This window comes from Amblyomma mixtum, chromosome 7, assembly GCF_055824585.1.
Source record: "Amblyomma mixtum isolate Tamu chromosome 7, ASM5582458v1, whole genome shotgun sequence".
In the NCBI taxonomy this organism is placed as follows: Eukaryota; Metazoa; Arthropoda; class Arachnida; order Ixodida; family Ixodidae; genus Amblyomma; species Amblyomma mixtum.
The window spans coordinates 140,885,604-140,911,887 of record NC_143018.1 but is presented as its reverse complement, the minus strand read 5'-3'; the positions used below and the strand labels follow the sequence as shown (position 1 = coordinate 140,911,887).

At 47.4% G+C, this 26,284-nt stretch overlaps 2 protein-coding genes and 1 long non-coding RNA gene across 3 annotated transcripts; 2 read left to right on the top strand and 1 right to left on the bottom strand.

The window, feature by feature from the left end:
* The first annotated feature begins 5,191 nt into the window (after positions 1 to 5,191).
* On the top strand, positions 5,192 to 5,971 carry LOC149337725 (P2X purinoceptor 7-like). Its single transcript, XM_089554935.1, has 3 exons — positions 5,192 to 5,337; positions 5,537 to 5,743; positions 5,805 to 5,971. The coding sequence occupies exons 1-3, from the start codon at positions 5,192 to 5,194 to the stop codon at positions 5,965 to 5,967; spliced, it is 516 nt and encodes a 171-aa protein (XP_089411061.1). The 3' UTR covers positions 5,968 to 5,971.
* A 3,765-nt stretch (positions 5,972 to 9,736) lies between these two features.
* LOC149337724 (uncharacterized) lies at positions 9,737 to 10,856 on the bottom strand. Its single transcript, XR_016284655.1, has 3 exons — positions 10,627 to 10,856; positions 9,930 to 10,017; positions 9,737 to 9,868 (listed from the first exon to the last, which is right to left on the bottom strand). It is a non-coding gene; the product is annotated as an uncharacterized LOC149337724 (long non-coding RNA).
* A 2,702-nt stretch (positions 10,857 to 13,558) lies between these two features.
* Positions 13,559 to 14,754, top strand: LOC149337723 (uncharacterized). The gene has a single exon (XM_089554505.1). The coding sequence runs from the start codon at positions 13,564 to 13,566 to the stop codon at positions 14,752 to 14,754; it is 1,191 nt and encodes a 396-aa protein (XP_089410631.1). The 5' UTR covers positions 13,559 to 13,563.
* Positions 14,755 to 26,284: the final 11,530 nt, after the last annotated feature.

The window sequence follows — 26,284 nt, the reverse complement described above, 5'->3', positions numbered from 1 at the left end:
GCCCATGGAAACAGATGTAAACAACACTTCTTTAGACATTTTCTCATTTCGCAGTACATACCTGTAAAGATCACCATTTGTTCACAGCTGGTGAGCGCTTAGAAAAGCATGAAAAAGTGCGCAATGTCATTTTGAAGCTGATATCACTTTAAAACATTATGATAAACCTGTGTTGTGGTGCTGTACATATCAGTAAGTAATATGTCAGTTTTCTTTTGACACACACTGCACTAGCAAAGTAGGCTGTTCACATAGCACTGTCGTGTATTAGTTGCCATTGGCAACAAACTGAGTAATAGCTGCAACATAACAGGCCAGACTCATTGATGGTGAGGCAGTACTGAACAACCTTCTGTGATGCCTCCGTGGTCGGAGTGTTAATACTGATTCTGAGCGCATTTTCATGCTTTGGTGTGCTTTCAGTGCTTCCTGAGTGGAAAAAACAAGGCCCTCATAACGGTACTCCTGATGGTTACAGCTTTGGATTATATATCACTTTTTTCTTGATTATACTAGAACTCCATTCAGGTCACATTTTTATCATCTCAAACTAAAAAAAAGGTGCACATTCCTGATAAGTTTTCAGACGCCGTCCTTAGTTTGTACAGGTATCTCTAGCATAAAAGGGAATGTGTCTTGAGCCTTCAGTGGTCATGTGTTGGTGAATATTGCTGCTGATTCATTATATGATGCTTGTTGTATCAAGCTTTCACTATGGGTCTTTGAAAAGATGTGCGGGATTGTGAGTGCAATCGTCACAGCTTCAAATGGAGCCGTGGGGCCTCCGTTTTTTTTCTTGCTCTGGAGAACTTGATCATGCTTCGTTAATCGTTATACTAGTCAGGAGTCTGAAGTGGTTTCTTCCGATCAGGTTTAATAGGAGAAACAAACACTGCAGTCACTGATTTAGACACCTTGGTCACACTTTGCAATGAACAGCGTCCTTCTCTGTCTCCTCCTTTGTGTGTGTCCTGTCACTAGCACTGTTTTTTCTATTACAAACTTCTTTTATTGTGGACTGTTTTGCATGCCAGACTGTGTCGTGCCTTGCACAGCACAAGTGTTGTATATTGCGCAGCTTATATAGAAAAAGAAGTTCAGCTTGTGAAGCGTGCAGGCCTGTCTGTGTGATGGTTGTGAATTATTTTTTACAGTGAACTTTTTGATTTAGTATTTTTGTTGTAGACCACCTAGTGATCTGCAGCATAGATGCAGCGGGTCAGTGCAATTATTATCTAATGGTGTGTGTTTGTACACATGCTTTCTGCTTTTCTTGTGTTTTGCACTTTTGAGAGTCTTTGCTGAGCTTAGTGGAAAGTACTAGAGCGCTTTCAACTTTGTGACTTGATGAGAATGTGCAATAGAAGCAGTGCCAAGTGTTTTGAGCAGGTGAAAACATGCAATGCTGTTTTAAGTAGCAGCTCATATCAGTCGGAAAAGGCAACTAGTGTGGCTTTTTATTTTGTGTTCATAGCTTGACAACATGAAATCAAGCCCCTCAAGTGCTGCTGCTAAAAGTAGTAGTATATTCTTACCTGGATGGCACTATAAAGGTTAGAGCAGCTTCTTATTCGCCCTCATTTTGCTAGGTTCACAAGAGTGTGGGGCTTTGCTTCAGGAGCAGAGACGGAAGGTCACTTTGGATGTCTTCATGGGGTAACTGCCCAGCGGACGCCAAAACTCTAATGGATGTCCTGCGGACGTCCATGGGACATCCATAGGACATCCAAAGGCATTTCAGTGCCCACTGGGTGACCCTGAGAACTGCAGAGGGCAACACAGGTGCAAACTAACAGCTCATTTGAACGCAGCACTGTACACATCACACATCCAGCTAGTACAAGTAAGCGCACATTGGATGTGGATTTGTGTTCGCCTCATAGACCATAGTGTCTCGTACATTCTGTGATCCGTCTGTTGTAGAGCATAGGCATGTTATTTGTAGTTTTGGAAAATGTGCGTAAATGTAACGCGCAATGTTTTATAGAGTGACACTTCTGTCCACTGCGTTTTTGCCAGAGGAAGTGCAGTGCGATGTAAAGCTGCATTTCGTAGTTGTGCCAAGCCAGACAGTGCACTGCGCAAAAGCAGGCTTCACATCGTGTGGGTACAGTTGATTGCTTTTGAGATGGAGGCGCCATGGAAGAATGAGCACTCCAACACAAAGGCCCTAGGGGCTGCTGTCACTGGGCTCGTTGTGTTACGATGCATTTTGCATTGGCGATGTCTGTGAGTTTCGTGCAGGTCTCTGGCATGGCTTGCGAGGGTTCCTAATGCACAAGTTTGACTCGCATTGCCTGCACTGTGTATGTTGGGAGTTCATGTTCGTGCGAATGCACAAAAAGTCTGTACTCAATATCTTGGTCACCTGTTATACCAGATGCCTTTGACAGTTGGTCATACATTGTGTAACAGAGGCAGTCATAAGGTTTAGAATATAGTCGCCACTTTTTTTTCGTTCATTCCTACGAAGTCACATGTGCATCAAGGCTATTCTCACAATTTTATGGCATTTGTGCTGTTTTTGTTCCTTTTGTGTACCTGATACATGTGCCTGCCTTTGTATTCTGGTAACTTGAAAAGTAAATAAAATGCAAGGGCTTTCTTTTGCAACATTCGTGCCCATTATATTCGCTCTTAAGCCAAAGGGATCTCGACAGAATGCTTAGAGAAAGGCACCTGACCCACTGTGTTAGGTTGGCTGGCACCAGGCAACGGACGTCGCGACGGAGAGCTTCCACCTCCAAAGGTGCTCAGCAACGGCGTCCAGCTGCTGGGGAGGACCAAGCCTCCTGCGAGCGCCTATAGGCTTAGCGGCACCGGCCGCTGCGTCGTCGGCTCCATCGGCTGGTGAAGACTCTAGTTGTGTGCCACGTCGTGTGCTTGGCTCTGGGAGCGGGTGAGCAGCATGATCCCATTGCTGCCACCATAATAAATGTTACAGTGTGGGATGGCACCGAAAGACACGAACTCAGGATTCTCCGGTAAACCGCCAACTTACTGTCCCATTTCGCGTTCGTGTAGTCACGCGCCCGTGCCGCGCTTCGTTCTCGTACCTTTGGTGATGATGACGTCCTCGGGCTTTAATGGCACATACCCATGGCGGGGGATTGGCCAGGGTGCATAGTGGATACAAACGCACTCATGTACAAGGAATGGAGTATTTGGATAATTTTGGGACGTAGGCCTTGCCGCGGTGGCTCAGTGGTTATGGTGCTCGGCTGCTGACCCGAAAGACACGGGTTCGATCCCAGCCATGGCGGCTGAATTTCTTTGGAGGCGAAATTCTAGAGGCCCGTGTGCTGTGAGATGTCAGTGCACGGTAAAAAACCCCAGGTGGTCGAAATTTCCGGAGTGCTTTACTAGGCGTCCCTCATAGCCTGAGTCGCTTTGGGATGTTAAACCCCAATAAATTAAACCAATTTTGGAACGTAGAGCTAGACTTTGTACAAAACAAAAAATACGGAAAAGGAAAAGTAGTGAATTCACATTCTAGCAGAGGAATCTACCAGTTGACATATAATTGGGAGTATAATCGCACACTGGTTTCAGGGCATATCCCTTGGCTCTCGCCCCGAAGCATAGGAGAAACGGAATAGATAGAGGAAGCCGAAATCGAGCGAGGGGAATCTGCAAGTAAATTTTACAGAGAGTAGCGAACCGCCGGCAGGAGAGGAAAAAGTGTTCTATAGACTCAATTTCGCCACAACACTCACAAAGGCTGGTTATAGAAAGCCCCGATCGGCATAAATAAGGACTCAATTTCACCACAAGACTCACAAAGGTTGGTTATAGAAAGCCCCGATCGGCATAAATAAGGACTCAATTTCACCACAAGACTCGCAAAGGTTGGTTATAGAAAGCCCCGATCGACATAAAGATTTAGCCGCAGTATCCTGCAGCGCAAAAGGGTCATGGACACCTCACATTGCCTCGAACTGCACATCCGCACACTCCAAGGAAATGTCAGGTGTTGAAAATCCGCTGCAGCGAGGAGAGGCTCATGGCTCAAGGTGTGGAAACGCTGGAATTGCTGAAAGCGTGCTAGAGTCAAGTAAATAGTATTTGGGACGAAAGGGACAATAGGTCCATCAAGGGCAGACTTTGCTAAAAAAATCAACCTCTCATTAGAAACAATGCCACGGTGCCCAGGGACCCAGTGAAAGCGTACTTCTGTAACACATGGAGGAAAAAAAATTGAAGGGAACGGCTCATAGGAGTATCCCTCGAGTTTTCGAGCGCTGTCAAGATGGAAAGGCTGTCTGAAAATTTAATAACCCGACTGATACTGCAGGAAATCATTATTAAAGGGCCTGTGACCACCCCCTGGTCGCAAAAACTCTCTACCGCTCTTGGAGCGAGCCTGCTCTCCTTCCGTTCCCTCCTCGAGATTTTTCTCTCCCGCTCCTCGTCGAGTAGGCTCGGCAAGGCAAAAATCACCCCTTCCTTCTCCGATGTAGCCGGAGGCGTGGTGTCTGTGGAGTACGTCACATGCCTACGTAATGGCCCCGCCTTCAATAGAATTCTTTTCCGGGAAGGAGGGGGGGGGCGCTGCGGGTTTCCTAACACCCTCTCTGTTTTGCTCTTTGGGTCTCCTCGCGGTGTTTCGCTGCAATTTTTTTTATTTGTCCTTCCTCTCTCCAGTTGCTGTTTTTTTTCTGTTTGAAGCTTTTTTTTTTCACCTTCGCCACTCCATTCCCTGCCCTTCCTGGTTGGGGGTGCAACAAAACTGCTCGACCCCTGTTACCGGCCTGTATTCGTCCCTCGCTTTTCCATCGTCACTGAGCAATGCTTGGCGCGCCTGCATTTGCTGCCTTGCTCCGCTGTGCTCACAGATGTTTTTCCGCACTCCATGCGTTCCGTGTTGTCTGAGGCCGCTTGTCCTTGGCGAGGTTTTTTTTTCTTTTTTCGTGGCAGGCCTTTGAGAAGTCAACACGTGCGTGGTTTCTCCCGCCGCTTTTGATGTTTTTTTTTTTAGCTATATTTTGCTGCTTCTAGCACCCTGTGCAGTCTTGCCCTTTGTCGGGCTCCCTGTTTCTGCTCCTCGATCTACGAAATAAATCTCCAACGGAAGACCAGCGCCGGCCATGTCTGTCACTGTGTCCTGTCTTTCCCGCGCTGTGGTCTGAAGTTGTCAACTGACTGTTGTTTGTTGTTGGGTTCGAAAGTTCGTGATTGTCCTCGCACTGAAATGGACTCTGCCGTGCATGCCCGGTTGGAAAGACTGGCCCAACAAATGGACCCGTACGGAGACACACCTTTGCACAGAGAGGCAACAATGAGAGACGACATCCCGGATCCTCCGCCTTCACCTCATCGCGGCGCCAATATGGACTGGTGCGTAATGATGCTGTGACTAACTTTCTCTTTGTGCCTGTGTTTCCGCTGATAGTACTTCGAATTTTGTGCTTTAGCATGCTCGATGCACTAATTTGCTGTTTCTGTACTTCCTTCATGCGTGGTAAAGTTTCTTCTTGCGTTGTCTCTTCTCTGTAATGGCTGCTGAGAGTGTTACGCACGATCTCTGGGACCGCAGGTGCTCGTGCGGATTGTGCGTGGCCAGCGCTAACGCTGAGGAGAATGTGTGCTGCAGAGAGGTACCAGAAGTTGTTACCAAGGGTAATGAGGACTGTATCACTCTGCACGCATATTTTCCCAGCATCTGCCTAAATCCTGGCGTCCTCAAGGCGGCGTACTATGTGTTGCAGGAGTATGGCGTCCGAATGGAAAGAGAACTGCACAGGTGACGCGCCTCCAGCACTGCTATTCGTGTATCCCACTAATGGTGGTTTTGCTGCTTACAGAAAGTACCGGTATGTGGCTTACCACCTCTTCACAAAGTGGATCTGGAAACGCCTCGGGCGTGGAAACAGAGTCGTGCTGCCTGCATGCGTTGTTGAACGCATTCGGAAGCAGTTTCCGTCGGCGACCTACGTCGGTTTTCAGCATGCTTTGTTGAACGACTGAGGAGCCAGAAATGGCAAACGGCATTTTTTTTTTCTTCCTTTTTTGTGCCGTATATTCAAAGCATTCATGCATGATCTGCTATACCGTTGCATCACTGAATCCAAACTACTAGGGGTGTGCGAATACGAATCGATAATAATTGTTACTTGGTCCATTTTCGATTCGAGAAATGTATATGCGAGAAATTTCCATTAATTAACACTTTCTCAGTATTCGGCAGGGATTTAACACCACGCTTAATTTCACAACCTTAATGAATACGGCAAAATGTCTGAAAATTGAGTAAAAGTTTAGGGCAACAGCATAAAGACGCCCTTTTCGCTCTCCTCATCGTCGTTTATCACGGGGACCGGTCACATTCTTGCGCTGATAGGCTTGGACCCCGTATGAAACTTTTTAAGTATGCTTTCCCACATATCGCAAGTGATGAGAACAGAATGGCCGACCGGCTGCTGTGAACAGTCACAACGCAAATGCGCACGATATATTTTTTTATCCTTCTAATGTATCACATACCTAGCACCTGCACACATGGCATTCAATCTGTTGCCTGCCCTAGCCTTGGCAACTCTTGAGCTCCGCCGTCTGGTTTTTAAAAAGTCAAAGGAGGGACTGGGTCGACGTGTCACCAGCAGGGAAAGCGATCGTGTAAAATTATGGCCTCCTGCATAGTGCAACCTGTGCATTTCTTACGCACCCGTTATGGGAGGCGTGCATAGAGTTAATGCCCCGAATAGGCCCTTGTAGCTAGGTTAAAATATAGGTTGGCCGTGTAGTTTCGGTTTCTAAGCTTCACAATCAGCACGTGGCAACGAAGGCGGTTATCGACCGCGCATTCGCCAGCCGTGGAACCCAGCTGCGCACCGTTTTCACACACTTAGTAGTGCATCGCTGGTTGTTTCTTTTTCGTTTCAGAAGCAGCCTCGCTGTTCAGGCACCAGTATGCGTGCGCCTCGGTTTCGTTTACGTTCTTTCAACACGCCGGAACTGCACGCTTCGTCTCTGGTTTTTCGCTGCTTGTGCGATGGAGTCTCCTTATAAGGGTTTGCCGCATTTCGGTCTTTTTTTTTCTGGAGGGGGTAGGATTACTGACATTCGGATAATCGGCCGGTCTCTTGAAGTCTGAACTAATGAGGCTTCATTATCCATAATGTTATTTTCAGTTGTCATGTCGTGTCAATTCATGGATTGCGTTTTGTTACTCATTTCACAAGATCACATTACAGGTAGCATTCTGTTATGCTCTCTAAGCAAGCAGTTTACATTTCTGTAATGATTATTAATAAGTGCGTTGTTAAATACAGAAACGGAAGTAAAAAGATGTTGCTAGCCAGGGCATGTGCCATTCATACCTGAAGCACCTGAGCTCCGGCTAGCAGAAAAAAGGGCTAGGGAGAGAGAATAAGGCGGAAAGAAAGAGAGGAGCTATAGTAAGAAAGGATAGGGATGGAGGGTTTAGTTTAGTTTAGTTTATGGGGTTTAACGTCCCAAAGCGACTAAGGCTATGAGAGACGCCGTAGTGGAGGGCTCCAGAAATTTCGACCACCTGGGGTTCTTTAACGTGCACTGACATCGCACAGTACACGGGCCTCTAGAATTTCTCCTCCAAAGAAATTCCAGCTGCCGCGGCCGGGATCGAACCCGCGTCTTTCGGGTCAGCAGCCGAGCACCATAACCGCTGAGCCACCGCGGCGGCAGGGATGGAGGGATATGTATGAAACTATTCAAAAAAAATAGTGCCACGCCCACCGCGATAGTAGTGTGCTTAGTTACTCTAGTTTTATTTATTTCGGTTGCAAAGCCCATAAGCTGTCTTGAGAAATATAGGGCAAAAATGTTTGTCTGTTTTCGTTTTCCTGAAATTTTTCTCACACTGGACAGATATTTGATTCGATACTCGAAGGTATTTTTTTCTTGATATCCATATTCGATTTGTGTTTGAAAATTTCGGTATTCATACACCCCTACAAAATGCTTCTGCTGTCTAGTGAACTGCAGCACTACATGATGGGTGCAAAAGTTCAGGAAACGTGTTTTTCTTCATTGACTGCCACACATAAACTTCTTTCATTTATTTATTCAGCATGACGAACGACGAACCCTCTTCTCACGTAAGTGCATCTTGTTTGTGCACAGCATGACTAAGTGGCAGGGTGTAACCCGAGCAAGTGTAAAACTGGAGCCTAAAGCCTTTTCAAGTGCTCCCATCGCAAATAAGATATTTTAGTTGTATTTTGGGAGTATGTACCCATCTCGACTGTTTTGTCACTACACTTTTTGTTTATTCTAACAGGCCCTGCATCGTAGTCAGGAGTGCGGCTCTCTGCTTTCATCACAGTATAGAGTGCACTTCATGAGGCTCGTGATTCATGAGGTTCATGAAGAACTCCTGATGATCGGAATCATTCGAAAGCTTGATACTATAGCAAGCCGCATAGTAGTAGTAGTAGTAGTAGTAGCAGTTGTTTATTTACAAATAATAATAAAAGGAAGGAACAGATTTGTGCTAGCCCCGGCATCTGCCATCGGTACGGTAAGCACCTGCGCTGGGGCAGCGGAAATAAAGGATAGCAGGCAGACTGCAGAAATGAAATGAAAGAGATGAGGGGACAGGCTGAAAGGATATGGGCGAGAGGGGTACAATATACAAGTGGTTTATTTACACTATAACACATGTACAGGTAGGTACGCCTCACAGCCCACATTTTTTCTTTGGCATAGACCTTCGGTGAAGAGCGAAAAAAAACCATGAGCGAGAGCAGCGCCCAAGCCAGTTGACGAACTTGTATCCCAGCCATTAGGTCATTGCTCAGGCCCATGCTCAGTTTTGTTTATAGATTGATTGTTACATGCCAAAGACAATTGTGGGGTGCGCCTCATAGGCCACAATTTTCCTTTTGTAGGAATCTATCAAAGAAAACTGAGCATGGGCCTGAGCAATGACCTAATGGCTGGGATACAAGTTCGTCAACTGGCTTGGCCGCTGCTCTTGCTCATGGTTTTTTTTCGCTCTTCACCGAAGGTGCACCACAGTTCAAGAAGAGTGAAGTCAGTTCTGTGAAAAATCCGCTGCAAATCTTGATCGATGTTCATGGATGAGGATTTCCATTGAAGGCTGCTGGTAATCATCGGTCATGTTCCGCTGTGGTTCTCGGGTGATGAGGTGAAGACTCTCCTTGTGCGAGGATTCCCTGCATCTTTCAATTACATCTCCCAGAAGCTGGAAAACGTAACCTGTGAAGGAGTAAAAGCAAATATCAAAATTTTTATTCAGTTTCAATGCCGTAAGGAACAGCGTGTTGCTTTTGTCGCCCACGAATGGTTTTGGCGAGAACGATGAGCGTTCACTTGCAATTTTAAAGAGCAAAACATCTGCTAACAAACCGTTGGCTGGAGCTATCCTTCTGTACAGCTACCATTACACTTCACTGGAATATTGCACTGGCTGCAACAGCCAATTTTAGCAGTAATGGGACGTATAAGCAGAAGGTTAGTCTGGCTATCTCAACAACAGCAGTTGTAGAGGAAAGATCAGTCTTGACAGGCAGAAGAAACGTGTACGTTGCCAAGGTTTTTTGGCATGAGATGTGAAGGCGGCTATGGATAGTCTGTCGGATTGCTGTTTCTAAGCATCAAACAAGCACTGTGAAGGTATGGAGGAGTACTCTGCTATGCAGTTCACCTGTGACTGCTAATTTATTCAAGCCATTTCATTCCTCCGTATCATGCAAGCAAAACAAAGTTTTTGCGTACCAAATGTTGGCTCTGTCGAGATTTTGCGAGCTGTAAAGTGCCTGTCCGTATCCTGCTCAACCGGCTTTTCCAACGTTCTCTTCCACTTTTCGTTCGTGCTTGCTTCCGTGAGGCATTTTAGTTAAAATGAAGCACGGCAAGCAGAGTCCTGAAAGAATTTCAAGAATCAGTGCATAATCTTCTATATAAAATTACGAAAAAATTTATACCTCGTTTTCATGCCACGCGGTGAATATGTTGTGGACTTAGGTGTGAACCGAGTTAGCAAACTGTTGAATGCTTCCTGTTGAATGAAGTCTGTAGTGAATAAAAACATATCTCAGTAAAACTTGTGAGTTTACCTTCTCTAAAGGACTATCTTGCAATCTACTTTCAAGCCTCGCTGCTTCTGGAAAAAAATATTCATCTTGTTGTATGCCATCCAAGGCAAGATGAGAGAAGCCAACAGTCACAGAAACCAAGGGGCACAGGGGATTTTTAATTAATTTATTTATTTTGTGGAGTTGATCAATTTATATTAGTGAATATGTTATTGCTTAAAGCTAATTGATTAGAAAAGCAGAAGAAAAAACAACCACTTGCCGCCGGTAGGATCCGAACCCACGACCTCCGAATTACATAAGAGTTATTCTCTTGCATGATTAGGCAAGAGTTATTCTCTCTTAATACAAGCTGAAGGCAGCCACTGTGTATGCATAAAATTGAATTTCAAATTTGTCCTAGCCCAGCAAGTTTTCTTCAGTTACGAAGCTCGTGAGAAAGCTGTATAGCTTTCCTTTGTTACTCTGTGGTTGTGCTGAGATGGATGGTAATGAGCAATTACTCCTTCATTAAATGCAATGCACTATGATGTGCAGGTCATGCGGTCACATTTTCACTGGACATTTTCAAAATCAAAATATTTACCTCTCTGTAACCATGCTCTGTTCTCAAGCAGTCCATGAAAACAATTGGTGAAGGGTCCCTTGTGTCCAGTGTGCTGATTGCAGATATGATTAAGTAAGCTGCGCCATATGCTAACAGTGAGGTCCGCGCCTGCGGCAGCAACATAATAAAGGTGTTTTATCACACTCTGAATCCAGCCACTTATGGAGCCACAGTGCTGACTTCTCCCGGCAGTTTTGAGCTTTTTCCTGAGACCTGGGCAAAATAAAGCCAGGCGAACTCAGTGGTAGTTATCTCACGCATTGTGTTGCCACATACCTTTAGCAATGTGCCACACATCAAAAAAGTGCCTCAGCTTTGGCCACTTTTTATGCATATGGGCTCTTACACCAGGATGCAGATCTAAGGAACGAGAAACAAGAGAGTAAGGTAAAAGTAAAATCGAAAGGCCATATGTATGGTTGAATTTTGGTTTAGACGTGCCATCTACAAAATAATAACACTGCAGGGAATGAATAAGTGCCCTACCCTACCTCATTTTAAATGTCATACGAAACAGTGACTTGCCATTTCTCAATTGTGGCAGCTGACCACTGTCACTGGACCGGGCGAAAGCCTAATCAGCCATGTGCCCAATGTGCATTTTGGCTTCACTCACACGCAACAAAAAAAAAAACAAACAGTCCACTTGTTCAATTTCCACTGCAAATAATATTCCTGGCACGCACTTGGTGCTTATGTTACAGCGCATTCAAACTTGCATGTTTGCACTGCGAAATAATAAAAGCAACTGACGTGCTGCTTTGTGTTCAGTTCATCAGGCTTTTGCATATACAGATTTCATGATGTACAAAGTGCATTCAATGCCATGAGTCCCGCTGTGGCCAGCACAGGGATGAAAATAGCAGCACTTTGTTCCTTTCCCCATGTATTGCGTAGGGGTATGTGAGTGTTCCAAATTCTGAATACGAATTGAATATGCTGTTATTCGGTTCAAATTCTATTCAAGAAATATATTCAAGAATTTGAGGGTATTTCAGAAATTTCTGAATATTCGCCAGCGATCAAAAACAACTCAGATTTTCAATAATCCCACCATGGCAAAACCACAATGTATGGGCAGATTGACTGAAGGTGGAATACAAAGTGCTGAAACTGCGCCAACACAAAGTGCTGAAAGCATGCTGCACCGTCGTCATGGCCTTCCCAGTCAAAAAAAAAACATTGAGATTTCCAATTGGAACCAGTTGATTTTTGGGCACCATTGGAACCAATTGGAAAGACCAATTGGAAATACCAATTGGTTCCAGTTGGCTTTTGAGCCAATTGGTTCCAATGGTGTCTGAAAACCAATTGGTCCCAATGGTTTTTTTTGACTGGGTAGTGCCAATCAACATTTTTCTACGGAATTGAAATTAACATGCTTTTATGGAAATCAAAGCCAACAGACACACATACATCACACACAAGCAACACTGCACATTCAGGCACTAGTAGCATACATTAGCTCAATATGTACATCCAGAGAACACACTTCTGCTCCAACTTATATACCCAATTTATTAGGCTGTCATGCTGGGGCCGGTGGCGCTTGCCCACTGAGCGCAGTTATTTAATTTAATTTCAGCTCCAGTGGTGGTGTAGGTGATGAGTACAATTTATTAGGCTAAGCTGCTGATAGCTCTTATTGTAAGTACCATATTAGTTCTACCTTTTTCGACAAACATGCAAACATTCATTGGATAAATTGGTTTGGTTTGGTTTATGGGGGTTAACGTCCCAAAGCGACTGAGGCTATGAGAGACGCCGTAGTGAAGGGCTCCGGAAATTTCGACCACCTGGGGTTTTTTAACGTGCACTGACATCGCACAGTACACGGGCCTCTAGAATTTCTCCTCCAAAGAAATTCTAGCCGCCGCGGCCGGGATCGAACCCGCGTCTTTCGGGTCAGCAGCCGAGCACCATAACCGCTGAGCCACCGCGGCAGCATTGGATTGGATAAATTGGGTGCAGTTCGGCAGACCAATTGGATGCAATGGGTAAGATCAATTGGGCTCACCAATTGGAAACCCAAATGGTCCAATTGGATAGTCCATTTGGACCATCCAATTGGAACACCATTCCAATTGGAACCAATTGGAAACCCAAACGGTCCATTTGGATAGTCCATTTGGACCGTCCAGTTGGAACACCATTCCAATTGGAACCAATTGGAAACTGAACTCGTCCAATTGGAATCAATTGGAACCCACTGGGAATCCAATTGGTTCCAATGTTTTTTTTGACTGGGTTTCGCTATTTGTACTATGGACCCTCATATAAGGAATTGCCGCATTTCAGGTTTTGAGCATATTTTCCCAGGGACGGGCGCTTTTACACCTAGTCCTTTTTATTTCCAATCCCTTTAGCTCTTATTATGCGAAGCATATTAACGTAGGTTTCGGGCCTTCGCGCGACGCCCGGCGGTGGCCACCATTGACCCTGAAGTGGGGTCACGTGAGATGACGTCACGTGATGACGTCACACCGGCTGCAGATGGGGCCTCATATCGCGCCGTCGGACGTTGCCCGGCGGTGGTCTCCACGCTTCGGTTCGCGCCGTCGCGCGCGACGCGGTGGCGGCGCCACCATCGCTGCATCACGTGATATGTGACGTCACGCCAGGGATGAAGCGGCGCGCGCCCGCCGTCGCGTCAGTCTCTGTGCCCGGAACCGCGCCAGCGTCTTTGCGCCGGGCGTGTATGCGGTCAAGAAGTGACGTGCAAACCAAGAGTGATGCATTTACGGACCATAAGAGTGTGTTTGTCGGGCTGCAAAGAATAAAGTTCGACGATTAACCTAAAACCACGTCTCCGTTACTTAGCCCCATCCACACTGAGGCAGCTGCTTAACATGCTTCGCATCCACTGGGCTTAACCTTGATAAGCCTCCAATTTTTTCCAATGGGTCTGGCAGCGGCATGGCGAACGGTTCTTGCAAACACGTGTGCTTCATTTTGCAGATAGCCGCAAGCATCGCTGGACCATACTTCCTGAGCAATGCTTCTTCTTCAAGCTTCCTTCATGGAAAATGCACGCTCACGGGCCCTCCATTCAGTTCCTGCTGTCAACCGATAGATGGCAATGCAACCATAACCTCATCTTCCGTCGATCTCGCTTGTCTCGACCACGCATGGCACAACCCCGGAACGTCATCGACACGGACCCGACGGGATATAAAAGCAACACACCGGCCAATCCTCTTCAGTGGGTCTGGCAGCGGCATGGCGAACGGTTCTTGCAAACACGTGTGCTTCATTTTGCAGGTAGGCCACAAATACGCTTTCAAATGTTATAGGAGCGATGATCGTTTCTTATTGCTGCTGCCAGACCCTCAGCACTTTGTGTGTATTTTTTCTTGCCTACTGCATTCGTTAAGAATTTTGTTGCAACTGTCCGGCGATGTCGAGACAAATCCAGGCCCAAAGTCAGAGGAAATGCTAACGGAGCTGCTAGCTGGACAAGCACGAATCAGCGCAGAGCTTTCCGCGCTCAACTCTAGAATGGCTACCTTTGAACAGCGTATTACGCACATAGAGGCGTTGGCTTCAACTGCTAACGACGCTCTTCAGCGTGTTCATGATCTTGAGATAACTGTTGAGAATCTTAAAGATGTCATTACCAAACTTGACCGCAAAAATGCTGACCTGGAAAACCGATCCCGTAGGAATAACTTAATCATCTATGGCTTGAAGGAACCATCAAATGAAACTTCTGAGGGGCTATTGGCTTCTGTATCGGAGTTACTGTATTCCAAACTTGGAATCCAATGTGAAGGTATTGAACGCTGTCACAGGCTTGGCAAGCAAACAACTGAAAAGACGAGACCTGTCATTTTTAAACTGCTAGACTTTAGAACCAAGCTTTCCATACTTAAAAACGCCAGAAAACTAAAAGGATCTGATACGCACATTAGCGAAGACTTTTCTGCGCGTGTACGGCACATTAGGAAGGCTCTCTGGGACAACTCGGTTGATATCCGCAAAGAAGCAGATAAGTATAGGTTGCAATACGATTCCCTGATAATCGACAGTGTTCGTTACACTTGGGATGATGTTTCCAAAAGGCTTGTCAAGGCTGCACGTGCTGCATTGCCTAGGGACACAGAGTGACTTGTTAATGAGCAGAAAGGTAGAAATGAGCAGAAAGAAAAGCAGAAAATGACTCTTTTGAACTTAAATGCTAGAAGCTTGCTTAATAAGATTGAAGATTTCAATTGGCTTGTAGAATGTTACACTCCGTCAGTTATTTGCGTAACAGAAACATGGTTGGACAACTCCATATCAGATGTAGAATTTTTGCCTCCAGATTACTCGGTGATCAGAAACGACAGGCAGTTTGCTAGAGGAGGGGGCGTAGCTCTGTTCGTTAGGAAAGGCATTGAAATTTTTGTATTGCCAGAACTTCCGAATACTGAGTCTGTTTGGTGCCGGCTAAACATTTCTGGTTTCGTGACAGTCGTGGGTGCTGTGTACCGTCCGCCCGATTCGGAAAATATTTTCTCGCACATTACAGAATACATAGCGGAACACAGGCTCCACAAGTATAAAATGACCATTACAGGTGATTTCAATGCTCCTTGTATCGATTGGAAGTTGTTAATTTCAACAGGTCGTGAGAAGGTTGTTTGTGAATCCCTAATTAATATGGCTATATCATATGATTTAACACAAGTCGTTGAATGTCCAACTCGAGTAAACTCTGTTCTTGACCTTGTTTTTGTTAATGAACAGTTGCTGCAATACGGATTTCAGTGCGATGTAGTCGACGGACTGTCAGATCACAAGTGTGTTTTCATGCAATTTAATGTGGTTTGTGAGCCCCATAAGCCGAATTTCAATATTGTTAAAGATTTTACCCGTGCCAACGACCGTGCTATTACTGAACTGCTAGCGTCGTCTTTCGGAGATTTCGTGACAGACAGTGAAACGTGTGGTGTTGATGCTTTGTTAGAGCAGTTTTATAATTTAGTACATAGCTGTGTGCTTCATTTCGTCCCCACAAAATGTGTGAAACATAACCCAAAGCATCCGTGGTACACAAGAGACATAATTCATCTCATAAGACGCATCAATTGCGCTTGCGCAAGCGCAGCCGGCCAGGAAACGAAAGCCGCGATTCACTACTACTTTCACTCAAGTCGGAGCTAAAGACAAAAATGACACAAGCTAAACACTTTTACTTCAACACAACACTGTCAACATTCATGAAAGAGAACCCATCGAAATTTTGGAAAACAATATTACCCTCTTCCCATGACTCTGTATCTTTCATTATCAACGAGCAGCCTTGCACTGATCCTGTAACCATTTCTGAAGCCTTCAATAGCTACTTTCACTCTGTCTTTCATCTTGATGATGGTACCAATCCTCCCTTCATTCATAGCTCGGAACACCAGTTACCCAACCTCGAAGTAAGTTACCCTGGAGTTCACAATCTGTTAGTAAAAATTGACACAACTAAAAGTGCGGGACCAGACGCCATACCTAACATGTTTTTAAAGAGGTACTCGGAATGGAGTGCCCGTTACCTTACAGTGATTTTCAACAAATCACTGGACACATCCTCCGTTCCCCGGGCTTGGAAAATTGCCAATGTCATCCCGGTGTTTAAATCTGGCGACAAACAACGAATTAGTAATTACCGACCGATCTCCCTAATTTCCACTTGCTGCAAGCTTCTTGAGCACATTATTCACAAGCACCTTGTTCAGTTCTTAACTTGTCATAATCTACTGTCACACTGTCAGCACGGTTTTCGATCTGGTTTTTCCACTGTCACTCAGCTCATTGAATTTACTCACGACATCGCTTCCGCTTTAAATAACCGTGATCAAATCGATGCAATATTTATAGATTACTCCAAAGCATTTGACATGGTCTGCCATAATAAGCTTCTTCGTAAACTACGCACCATGTTTAACGGCAATAAGTTACTGGACTGGATAACCGACTACTTACACTTAAGATCCCAGTTCGTCACTTTTAACCATGCACAGTCATCGTCAGTCACTGTAACTTCAGGTGTGCCCCAAGGGTCGGTGCTTGGGGCTCTACTCTTTATAATTTTTATTAATGATGTAGCTAATGTTACTAACGACACCGCAGTGAAGTTACGCCTATATGCCGATGACTGTGTGCTTTACCGCAACGTTGCTAACGCCGATGATCAACAGGAACTAAACAAAGTGTTTTCATTGTTCTGTGAATGGAGTAATGCATGGCAAATGAAAATTAATTTCACTAAAACAGTTGCAATGACCTTTGGTAACAAAAAGAATCCGCTGCATTTCTCTTACAGTAACAACGGTAACTGCTTGACCCACGTCAGCGAGTTCAGATACCTGGGCGTTATATTTTCGCATAACTTAAAATGGAATGCTCACATAAATAACATATCTGGGAAAGCACTTCGCAAACTTGGTTATCTCAAACGAACCTTAAAAAATGCCACGAAGGAATGTAAATTAACTGCTTACAAATCACTAGTTCGACCCATCCTGGAGTACGCCTCAATTGTCTGGTCCCCTCATTACGCGCGTGACATTGACCGTTTAGAATCAGTTCAAAAAAAAGCAATAAGATTCATCTTCAGCCGGTATGATCGCAAGTTTTCACCTTCTTCCCATATGCACAGTTTATCTTTACAAACATTAGAACATAGGCGCACACGTGAACGCATCATTATGCTGCACAAGATCGTTCACACATCATCTGGCATTCAGGCACCCTTCACATTTGTGTCATCAAGCGCACGTGCAACCCGACGGAACCACCCATTAAACATTGTTCCCTTCAAACCACATATAGATTGTTTTAAATTTTCTTTTTTCCCTCTAACCGTTGAAATTTGGAATGGATTGGACGGCTCACTTCGTTCATTGCCAATTGAAGAGTTTGTTGTTCAGTTGCCTAACAATTTCACCCGTTGATCTGTTTTTAATATTTCTGTGTTATCTATTTCTATGCTACCCATGTTATTTGTTTTTACTCATGTATTCACCCACTCCTGCTATGTCTCTCCTCAGAGACAGCAGTATTTATAAATAAATAAATAAAATAAATAAAATAAATCCCTTTAACACCATAACCACTGAGCCGCCGCGGTGGCTCAGTGGTTAGGGTGCGTGCTCGGCTGCTGACCCAAAAGACGCGGGTTCGATCCCGGCCGCGGCGGTTGAATTTCTTTGGAGGAGAAATTCTAGAGTCCCGTGTGCTGTGCGATGTCAGTGCACGTTAAAGAACCCCAAGTGGTCGAAATTTCCGGAGCCCTCCACTACGGCGTCTCTCATAGCCTTAGTCGCTTTGGGACTTTAAACCCCATAAACCAACCAACCCTTTAGCTCTGAAGCAATGAGGTTTTACTACCTGTACTACCTGTCATGTTATTTTTAGTAGCGTGTCGTGTAAATTCATGGAATTCATTCCTTTACTCGTTATGCACGACCAGATTACATTTTGCATACTGGTATGCTATCTAATCAAGCAGAATACATTTCTGTGCCGGTTGTATTTTTTGGTATGGTGCTTAGTCAGTGTAGTTAAAAAAAAAAAAACGTGTTTTAAAAACTACTGCACACAACACTTTCATGTTTACCTGTTTCGGAAATTTCTAGTCACACTAAACAGACATTGAATGTTCGATTAGATATTTGAATATGTTTTTCTTTGTATATATTGCCACGTATCATTGTAGTGTTTGTTCGTTCACGCTCAAGGCTGCAGGAAAGGGCTGTTATCATTTTTGTTCATTTTTGTTCGTGACGCGAGAAGCGACCAGTCTAATCTCGATTGATCGCAGCCATGAAAGGCTGCATCTAGGTTTTTCCAGATTACTGTAGACGATCTTGTCCTGCTATCTCGATTGATCGCAGCCATGAAAGGCTGCATCTAGGTTTTTCCAGATTACTGTAGACGATCTTGTCCTGCTATCTGGAAGTTTCTTTGCCGGCTTTAAATTGAGCGATGCCGCGAGCGGCGGGCATTCGTAGTTCGACGATTGACGAGCACGCTTGTTGCTTACGCCGCCACCGAGTGAGTCAGTTCTTTTGCGGGCGCAAGTCAGCCCAAATAAAGAGCTTCGTTTGCAAGTGTTTCTGGTGTCTTCCTGACCGCTTGACTGCCGTCACTACAACGTGACATCTGGTGGAGGTGCTGGGTAGCCTTCCATGTACCGGACACCCCCTACAAGCCGTGACGCCAGCCCTCTGAGTCATCAACCGCAGGACCTGAGTCCAGTCCACCGCGCTAGCCGACGCCTGCAAGGGGACGCACCAGAGTTTGGGAATCTGCCAGACCCTACCCGGAAGCGGAAGCCAGCCGCAACGTCTACCATGAGCTTGCCCCAGACGACGACTCCAATCATTCTTCACCAGCCCCGGGTGCCACCAACCTTCGACGCTTCGCCTGGCGCCGACCCCGAAGAATGGCTGGAGCAGTTCGACCGTGTGGCTATCTTCAACAACTGGGACGATGCCACGAAACTTAGGTACGTCTTCGCCTTGGAGGGACCAGCAAAAGTCTGGTTTGAGAATGAGGAAGCTAACCTCACGAACTGGGAAACCTTCAAGGAGCAGCTTCTAAAGACCTTCACGAACGTCGTGCGAAAGGAGAGAGCCCAGCAGCTGCTACAGTCTCGCATACAACACCCAAACGAGACCGTTGCTGTGTACACAGAGGAAATGAAGCGTCTCTTCCGGCGTGCCGACGCGAGCATGAAGGAAGAAGAGAAGGTGAAGTTGCTTATGCGAGGAGTTAAAGAGCAACTATTTGCCGGCCTCGTTCGCAACCCACCGAAAACCGTCGCGGAATTCGTAGAAGAGGCATACACAATGGAGAAAACTCTTGACGCCCGAGCCCGCCAGTATGACCGCCAGCAGCGCTTTTTGTCAGCAAGCTGCATGGATACCGCTAACAACGATAACCAGGGTTGCCAGATCGCTCCGACCTCAGGTAGCCAAACTGACCTCAGTAGTAGCCCAAACGCAGCCAATAGCGAAATTTATGCGTAGCCCAAAAGTAGCCAAAAATATTTTTGTGACATTTCTTAGGCATACTAAATAAATTTTTGGCAAGAACATTTGCATATTACATTTTTTTGTAGCACATGATGTCTGAGGTGGTCCACACGGCATGTTCTTTCCGTTGTTACGTTTCGCCTCCGTCATGCGCGCTAACCAGGTCCTGAAGATGGGGCCGCAGTTCCACTTTGCTGGCGCGGCAATAGGCCATATCACCTCAGGCTGATGACGACAGCCAGTCTTTACGCGCAAAAGAACGGCGGCGCGATATAACGCAATCGCAGCTTTAGTTTAGAAATATTTCGCCATTTAAATGTTCGTACGCAGATTAGGCATATCGACAGTGAAAATGCCTTGCTGTATACTTACGCAGCCTCACATTTCAATTTTATGCATTAAGAGAAAAGTTCTCATTGAGGGCATCACCTCAAACATCTAGCATGCGCCATCTTGAAGCTACATTCGGTGATATGCATGAGCTCAGAATAAATCAAGGATATATGTCATTATCTGATAATCTATGTCAATTTTATCTTCAGTCTAACAGCATGTTCGCAATAATGAGAAAAACATATTACCCTTGAATTCCGGCTCCTTTTTCCATTCCTTCTTGTAGTTCGAGATGTACTTCGCCAACTTGCCCATTCTGATTAAAGTTCTCGTAGCGACGGATCTAATGCCATGTTATGCCACTAACTTCCGCCGCCCTCATTAGGTACAGTGGGTTCTGCGCCGCGCTGAAGGATGGCGCCATGGCTGCCATGGCTCCGCATGAGTGCACGCGGATTACGCGACGGACACGGCGCTCTCGCGTAGCTCGCAATGAATCTCGAGGGCTGCACGTGTGCCGCTTGAGGCTGCAGAAAACAGCGTAGGCTCTTGCGAGTGGCGCGCTTGCTGTGTCCACCATGAGAATAGGAAGAGAGAGAAAAAGACTTTATTAATGCTTACGCATTACTTGCCTCATGCGTATCTTGAGCAGAATGTGTCCGCAGAGCCAGGATAAAAAATGCAAGAAAAAGACATGCCTGCTGGTGGGTTTCCAACCAGCCACCTACCGCAGCCGAAGCGGGCGCCCAAACCACTAGGCCACGCCTACGGTTTGTGAGCATCACGAAACCACGGAACAGAAGCGAAACAGTAGCATTTAATGCTTAAGCATTCGCACCACGTAGGGAGACTTAAGTTCTTTTTGTGTTTTCCCTCTATTCTGGCGCCAAGGTCACCCGCGGTGCGCCTTCAATGGGAGAACGCTCACATGTGCAGACGGCAAGAGTCTATGTTCGGTGGCGCGCGCGCGCGCGGCTGGCGTTAGTGCGCGGATTAAGTGGAGCCTATAGGCCCTAAAGTGTTTCCTTGGGGCAACTTTCACGTAGTGTCCACTCTATAAAATAAATCAAAAGGCCGTGATTCTTGACTGCCTGACGCATATAAGTTTTCTCGAACACAGCGTTTTCAAATTGTCATTTTGTAGCAGACGCGCTCAATTACTTTTATTTCTGTCCCTGAGTAATTGTAACAGAGCACATTATAACTGCTTTAGCTTTTTTTTCACGCATGAAAAAGATGTAGCCCAAAAGTAGCCACATAGCCAAAACGAAATTTCTGACGCCAACTCGGATAAAAAGTAGCCCAATTTGGCTATTAATAGCCCAATCTGGCAACCCTGACGATAACCTGCGGGAGGTTATACGTGAAGTTGTGCGAGAGGAGCTTCGACGATTGCTGCCAACGGGAACGCAGCCGCAACTTTCATCGCTCACTGACGTCATCCGGGACGAGGTTCAACAGGCCTTGGGTGTGACGCCGACACCCACGCAGCCTCTGCAGCCCCCAGCCATGACTTACGCCGCAGCTGTGCGCCGTCCTGCACCTCGACGACGGGACCCAAGCCCCTATCGCCCTCAGCCAGCTGCGTTGGACCGCCGCCCACTCGCCCCAACCCGCGCGTCCTACGAGCGACGCGCGCAGCCGAGGAAATGCGACGAGTGGAGAACTCCCGACTAGAGCACTGCACGGGGCTGAATTTGAAGCCCGAGCCCGGCCCAGGCCCGCGGCTTCAAGCCCGGGCCCGGCCCAGGCCCGCTAAATTATCGCTCTAGTGAGGCCGGCCCGGCCCGTGAATCCCGGAGTGAAGCCCAGCCCAGCCCGGGCCCGGCCCGGCCCGCTTCACAGTACCGCTTGAGGTATACTGCTCACTCTGAGCAAGTAGACTGCTACTAGACCGATAAGAAACTGGCCGACAAAGGTTCTGAGTTTGGCTTGCAGAAACTTGGTTCTTCTTGACCCAGAAGGAAGTGATTAAGAGTAGTGCTCGCCAGGCCCTCTTCTGGACACTGATCTCGTGTACGTGCGCAAAGGTAAACTCGGAAGTTCCGAGAACCAAATAAAAAGGGCTGCATACGCGCGTAATAGACTACTTTGCATTCCCCTATGATTTTAATCAGTTATATTTTGCCGCCCGCGAAGTATAAACATTAAAGCTGCCTAGCAAGCAGTGGGATGACATTTTTTTAGTGAACGCGATCTCACAGGTTTAACTCTTAGCCGAACTAGTCGCTTTTCAGCAGAAACGAAAAGCTAAAAGGCTTGAGTATTTCACGGTGTGTGTTTTGAAGACTATAAGCGTCCTAAACTAATATGTCCTTCCCGAATGCAATTCTAATAGTGTATAGGTATGTTTTGGGATGACGAACGATCAATGGGCGATTAAGACCGGTTAAATTTTACTCTCGTTGGTGGAGCAGAAGATAACGCGCGAACCACGTGATAACTTACAGGGCAAAACACTTGTCATGTCAACCAGGCTGAAGAAGCAAGGAGGGATAGATGTGGTTATCAGATGAGATTTACAAACTGTCGCGAGATTTTGTGACTATTTCATTTACGAGACGTTCCGGTCAGCTGATCAAAAAGAAAACCAAACGCGCTTTAGTTTGTGAATTTTCTCACACGAGAAAAATATAGCTATAAAATGAAAGCGATGTTTTTGGGGCTTAAGGGCCCAAGGGGAGTCAGGCTGTGAGAGACAGCGAAGAAGAGAGCTCCGGATCATTTCGACCACATAGGTTTCTTCAAATAGCAATGATAATACAAAGTACATGGCTGTCATGCTTGCCTCCTAATTAGAAATGCGGCCGCCGAGGCGAGGAGCAAATCCTGGTTCCCCGGCTCAGTAATCAACACCTTATCCACTAAGCCACCGCGGTGCGGAAACAAGGAAATAAATAAGTCAATCAATAAAGCTTAGTTCTTTTCTCAGCGCGTACTATAACCCATAGCTCACCTGTGCCGTTGCTCCAATGCCGCAATTGTGTGCTTCACTCTGCAATAGTGAATGAATAGTCGGACACCAGCCGTTTCTATACGGACCGAAGCCCGGCTCGGGTCCGCAGGTTTAAGCCCGAGCCCGGCCCGGGCCCGCAACTTCAGGCCCCAAAACAGATCATGTCCCGGCCCGGCCCGAGCCCGTGCAGTGCACTACTCCCGACCAGCGCCGCCCACTATGCTTCCACTGTGCCGAAGCCGGTCACGTCCTCCGGCACTGCCCATACAGAAGACTGAGCATCCGAGGGTTCTCTTACGACGCTCCACGACCCCGACCCGGCCAGCGACCAGCCGAAATCGAGGAGTTTTTACGTCGGGAAGAATACTCATCGCCGAGCCGCCTATCACGTTCCCCGTCGCCATCGTCCCCGCGCTTTGTATCTCCTAGCCGAGGTTACGCCGTGCGTGGACGCTCCCCCAGCCCCCGAAGGTTAAACTAAATAAAGCAGCCTCTGGAGGTGAGGTTGCTTCTAAGCGCAATGACAAAGATCCTCCATCGACGAGTACTCAAGACCATGCTTCAACTACGACGACGACGACGACGACACCGACGACGACGACACCGACGACGACGACGCGGCCATACTTGAAGCTTTTACCGCTGCCCAGTGAAGTAACGTCGCAGTACGCCCACCGCAGCCTCACTACTCGGCGAAGCCGAGATCGGACACCGAAGACAACGTACAAGACGAGAACGCGAACAAGTGACCTTGAAGTTACGGTCGACGGTCACGCGGTTACTGCCTTGGTGGACACGGGAGCTGACTACTCTGTCATGAGTGGCCCACTCGCTGTCCTACTCAGGAAGGTAACAACAACCTGGGATGGCCCGCTGATACGCACCGCAGGTGGCAACCTGATTACGCCGTCAGGACGCTGCACCGCGAGAGTTACTGTAAATGGGAGAACCTATGCAACAACCTTCCTGATCCTACAGCAATGCTCGAGAGACGTGATTTTGGGAATGGACTTCCTGAACGAACATCGGGCGATCATCGACCTTCGATCTAAGTCGATCAAGCTTTCCACGGAAAAGGCCATACCTGTTGCGACGGGCGTGACTCATCACGTTGCCTTAAACGTCCTCGATGAAGCATTGAGCGTGCCGCCCCGATCAAGTGTTCTCGTCGGCATAGGTACTGGAGACATCGAAAATGCCGAAGGCGTTATCGAGGGGAACGCCCAGTTACTCCTGGATCGAGGATTGGACGTCGCGAGGGGAGTCGCCGAAATCCGAAATGGCCAAGCCCAGGTGTTGCTAACCAACTTCACGGAAGAATACCGGCATCTAAACAAAGGTACGACGATCGCTTTCCTCGACGAGCTGGCAGACATCAGAGACGTATTTGCCCTACCCGACCAACCCGCAGAACCATCTGACCAAGGCCATCAACCCACGTTCGACATCAACCCGGCATTACCCCGGATCAGACAAGACCAAATACGCAGTCTTCTTCAAATGTACACCGATTGCTTCTCATCAGCATCGAATGTGCGACGAACCCCGGCTTGCCAAGCACCGCATCGTCACAAACGAACACGCACGACCACTCCGACAGAGCCCCTACCGCGTATCGCCGCTAGAACGCCAAGCAATCTGCAAGCAAGTTGAGGAAATGCTTCGTGACGACGTCATACAGCCATCGAGGAGCCCCTGGGCAGCACCGGTCGTCCTAGTGAAAAAGAAAGACGGCACCCTTCGCTTTTGCGTCGATTACCGCCGCCTGAACAACATTACGAAGAAGGATGCCTACCCCCTCCCCCGCATCGACGATACACTGGACCGGCTGTGCAACGCTAAGTACTTCTCATCGATGGACCTGAAGAGCGGCTACTGGCAAATTGAAGTCGACGAAAGAGATCGCGAGAAGACTGCGTTCATCACGCCAGACGGGCTCTTCGAGTTCAAGGTGATGCCATTCGGCCTCTGCTCTGCACCAGCGACGTTCCAGCGAGTAATGGATACGGTGCTCGCAGGCTTGAAGTGGCAGATTTGCCTAGTCTACTTAGATGACGTTGTTGTCTTCTCCTCAAGCTTTGAAGACCACCTCAGAAGGCTTCGGATAGTGCTGGAAACGATCAAGTCTTCAGGCCTGACACTGAAACCAGAGAAGTGCCACTTCGCCTACGAGGAGCTGCTCTTCCTTGGTCACGTCGTAAGCAAGGATGGAGTTCGCCCAGACCCCCAGAAGACGGCTGCGATCGCAGAGTTTCCACAGCCTAATGACAAGAAGGCTATACGCAGATTCCTTGGTGTCGTGTCCGGTCGCTGTGTTGAATGCAGCGAAAGACGCACACGGTACTTTTAGACTTCGTTTATTTAAAGCCGATGAGGGTGCGACCAGCGTCGACCGAGGCAGGAGCCGAACTGGCCGCCCGAAGAAAGGAGGGAGCGGAGAAGCGTCCACGGGAGGGAGTGGCTTCCCAAAACAGGAGGAGGATGCGGGGGCGCACCATGGGGGGGCATCTGGCGACAGCGTGCGACGAGGGGCAAGTGGTCGTTAGGAGGAGGATGCGAGTGGTCGTTAGGAGGAGGATGTGAGTGGTCGTTAGGAGGAGGATGCGGGGGCGCACACACACAAAAGCAATAAGGGGACACAACACTTCCTTCCCCCTTAGAAAGTTGCCTGGTATCGTGCAGGGGGTCGGCGCTCACGCGTGGAGGCGCGCTGGCTTTGTGCGCTCGGGGGAGAAACACTTGTAGGCTGGCTGTTGTTCGCTGTGTCTCCTAGGTCTGTCCTGGGCGAAGTCTCTTCTTCCGGGAAGAGGTGCCAGGCTATGTGGGAAGATGGTGCACGTGTTCTCTCCGCTGGCGGACAGCTCTCAGACGGCGTCGTAAATCTACGCAGCTGGTTGAGATGTCGGCGTGCTACTGTGCCATGTATGTTGACGAGCCAAGAGCGCAGGCCTATGCGTCTGACAATTGTAGCTTCCTCCCAGCGTGGCTTTTTCAGAAACTGTCGGGCGAGGACGCGCTGCCCCTCATTAAGCGTGCCGCAGCGCGGAATTGCTTTTTCTTCCCGGAACGTCTCTGCCTTTGGCTCGGGGAGGATGGCTGTGAGCTGGGTTCGCATTTCACGCTCGAACATCATTTTCGAGGGGGTCTCGCCTGTTGTGCTCTGAACCGTCGTGTGCTGCTTGAAGAGAAAGCGCGCAAGGCGGCGCTGCAGCGAGCCTGTCTGATCTCTTTCAAGGGCGCGTTTTAGCTCGGCTACGTAGCGCTCGGCTTGTCCGTTTGTCGCTGGGTGGTAGGGGGCCGATGTAACTGATGAGATCCCGTTGTCGCGATAAAACTT

Excerpts from the sequence above, each read along its gene's own strand:
- LOC149337723 (XM_089554505.1), top strand. The coding sequence starts at position 13,564 with ATGGCGAACGGTTCTTGCAAACACGTGTGCTTCATTTTGCAGATAGCC.
- LOC149337725 (XM_089554935.1), top strand. The coding sequence starts at position 5,192 with ATGGACTCTGCCGTGCATGCCCGGTTGGAAAGACTGGCCCAACAAATG. Across the intron at positions 5,338-5,536 it reads CGCGGCGCCAATATGGACTG|GTGCTCGTGCGGATTGTGCG; the intron begins GTGCGTAATGAT and ends CTGGGACCGCAG. Across the intron at positions 5,744-5,804 it reads ATGGAAAGAGAACTGCACAG|AAAGTACCGGTATGTGGCTT; the intron begins GTGACGCGCCTC and ends TGCTGCTTACAG.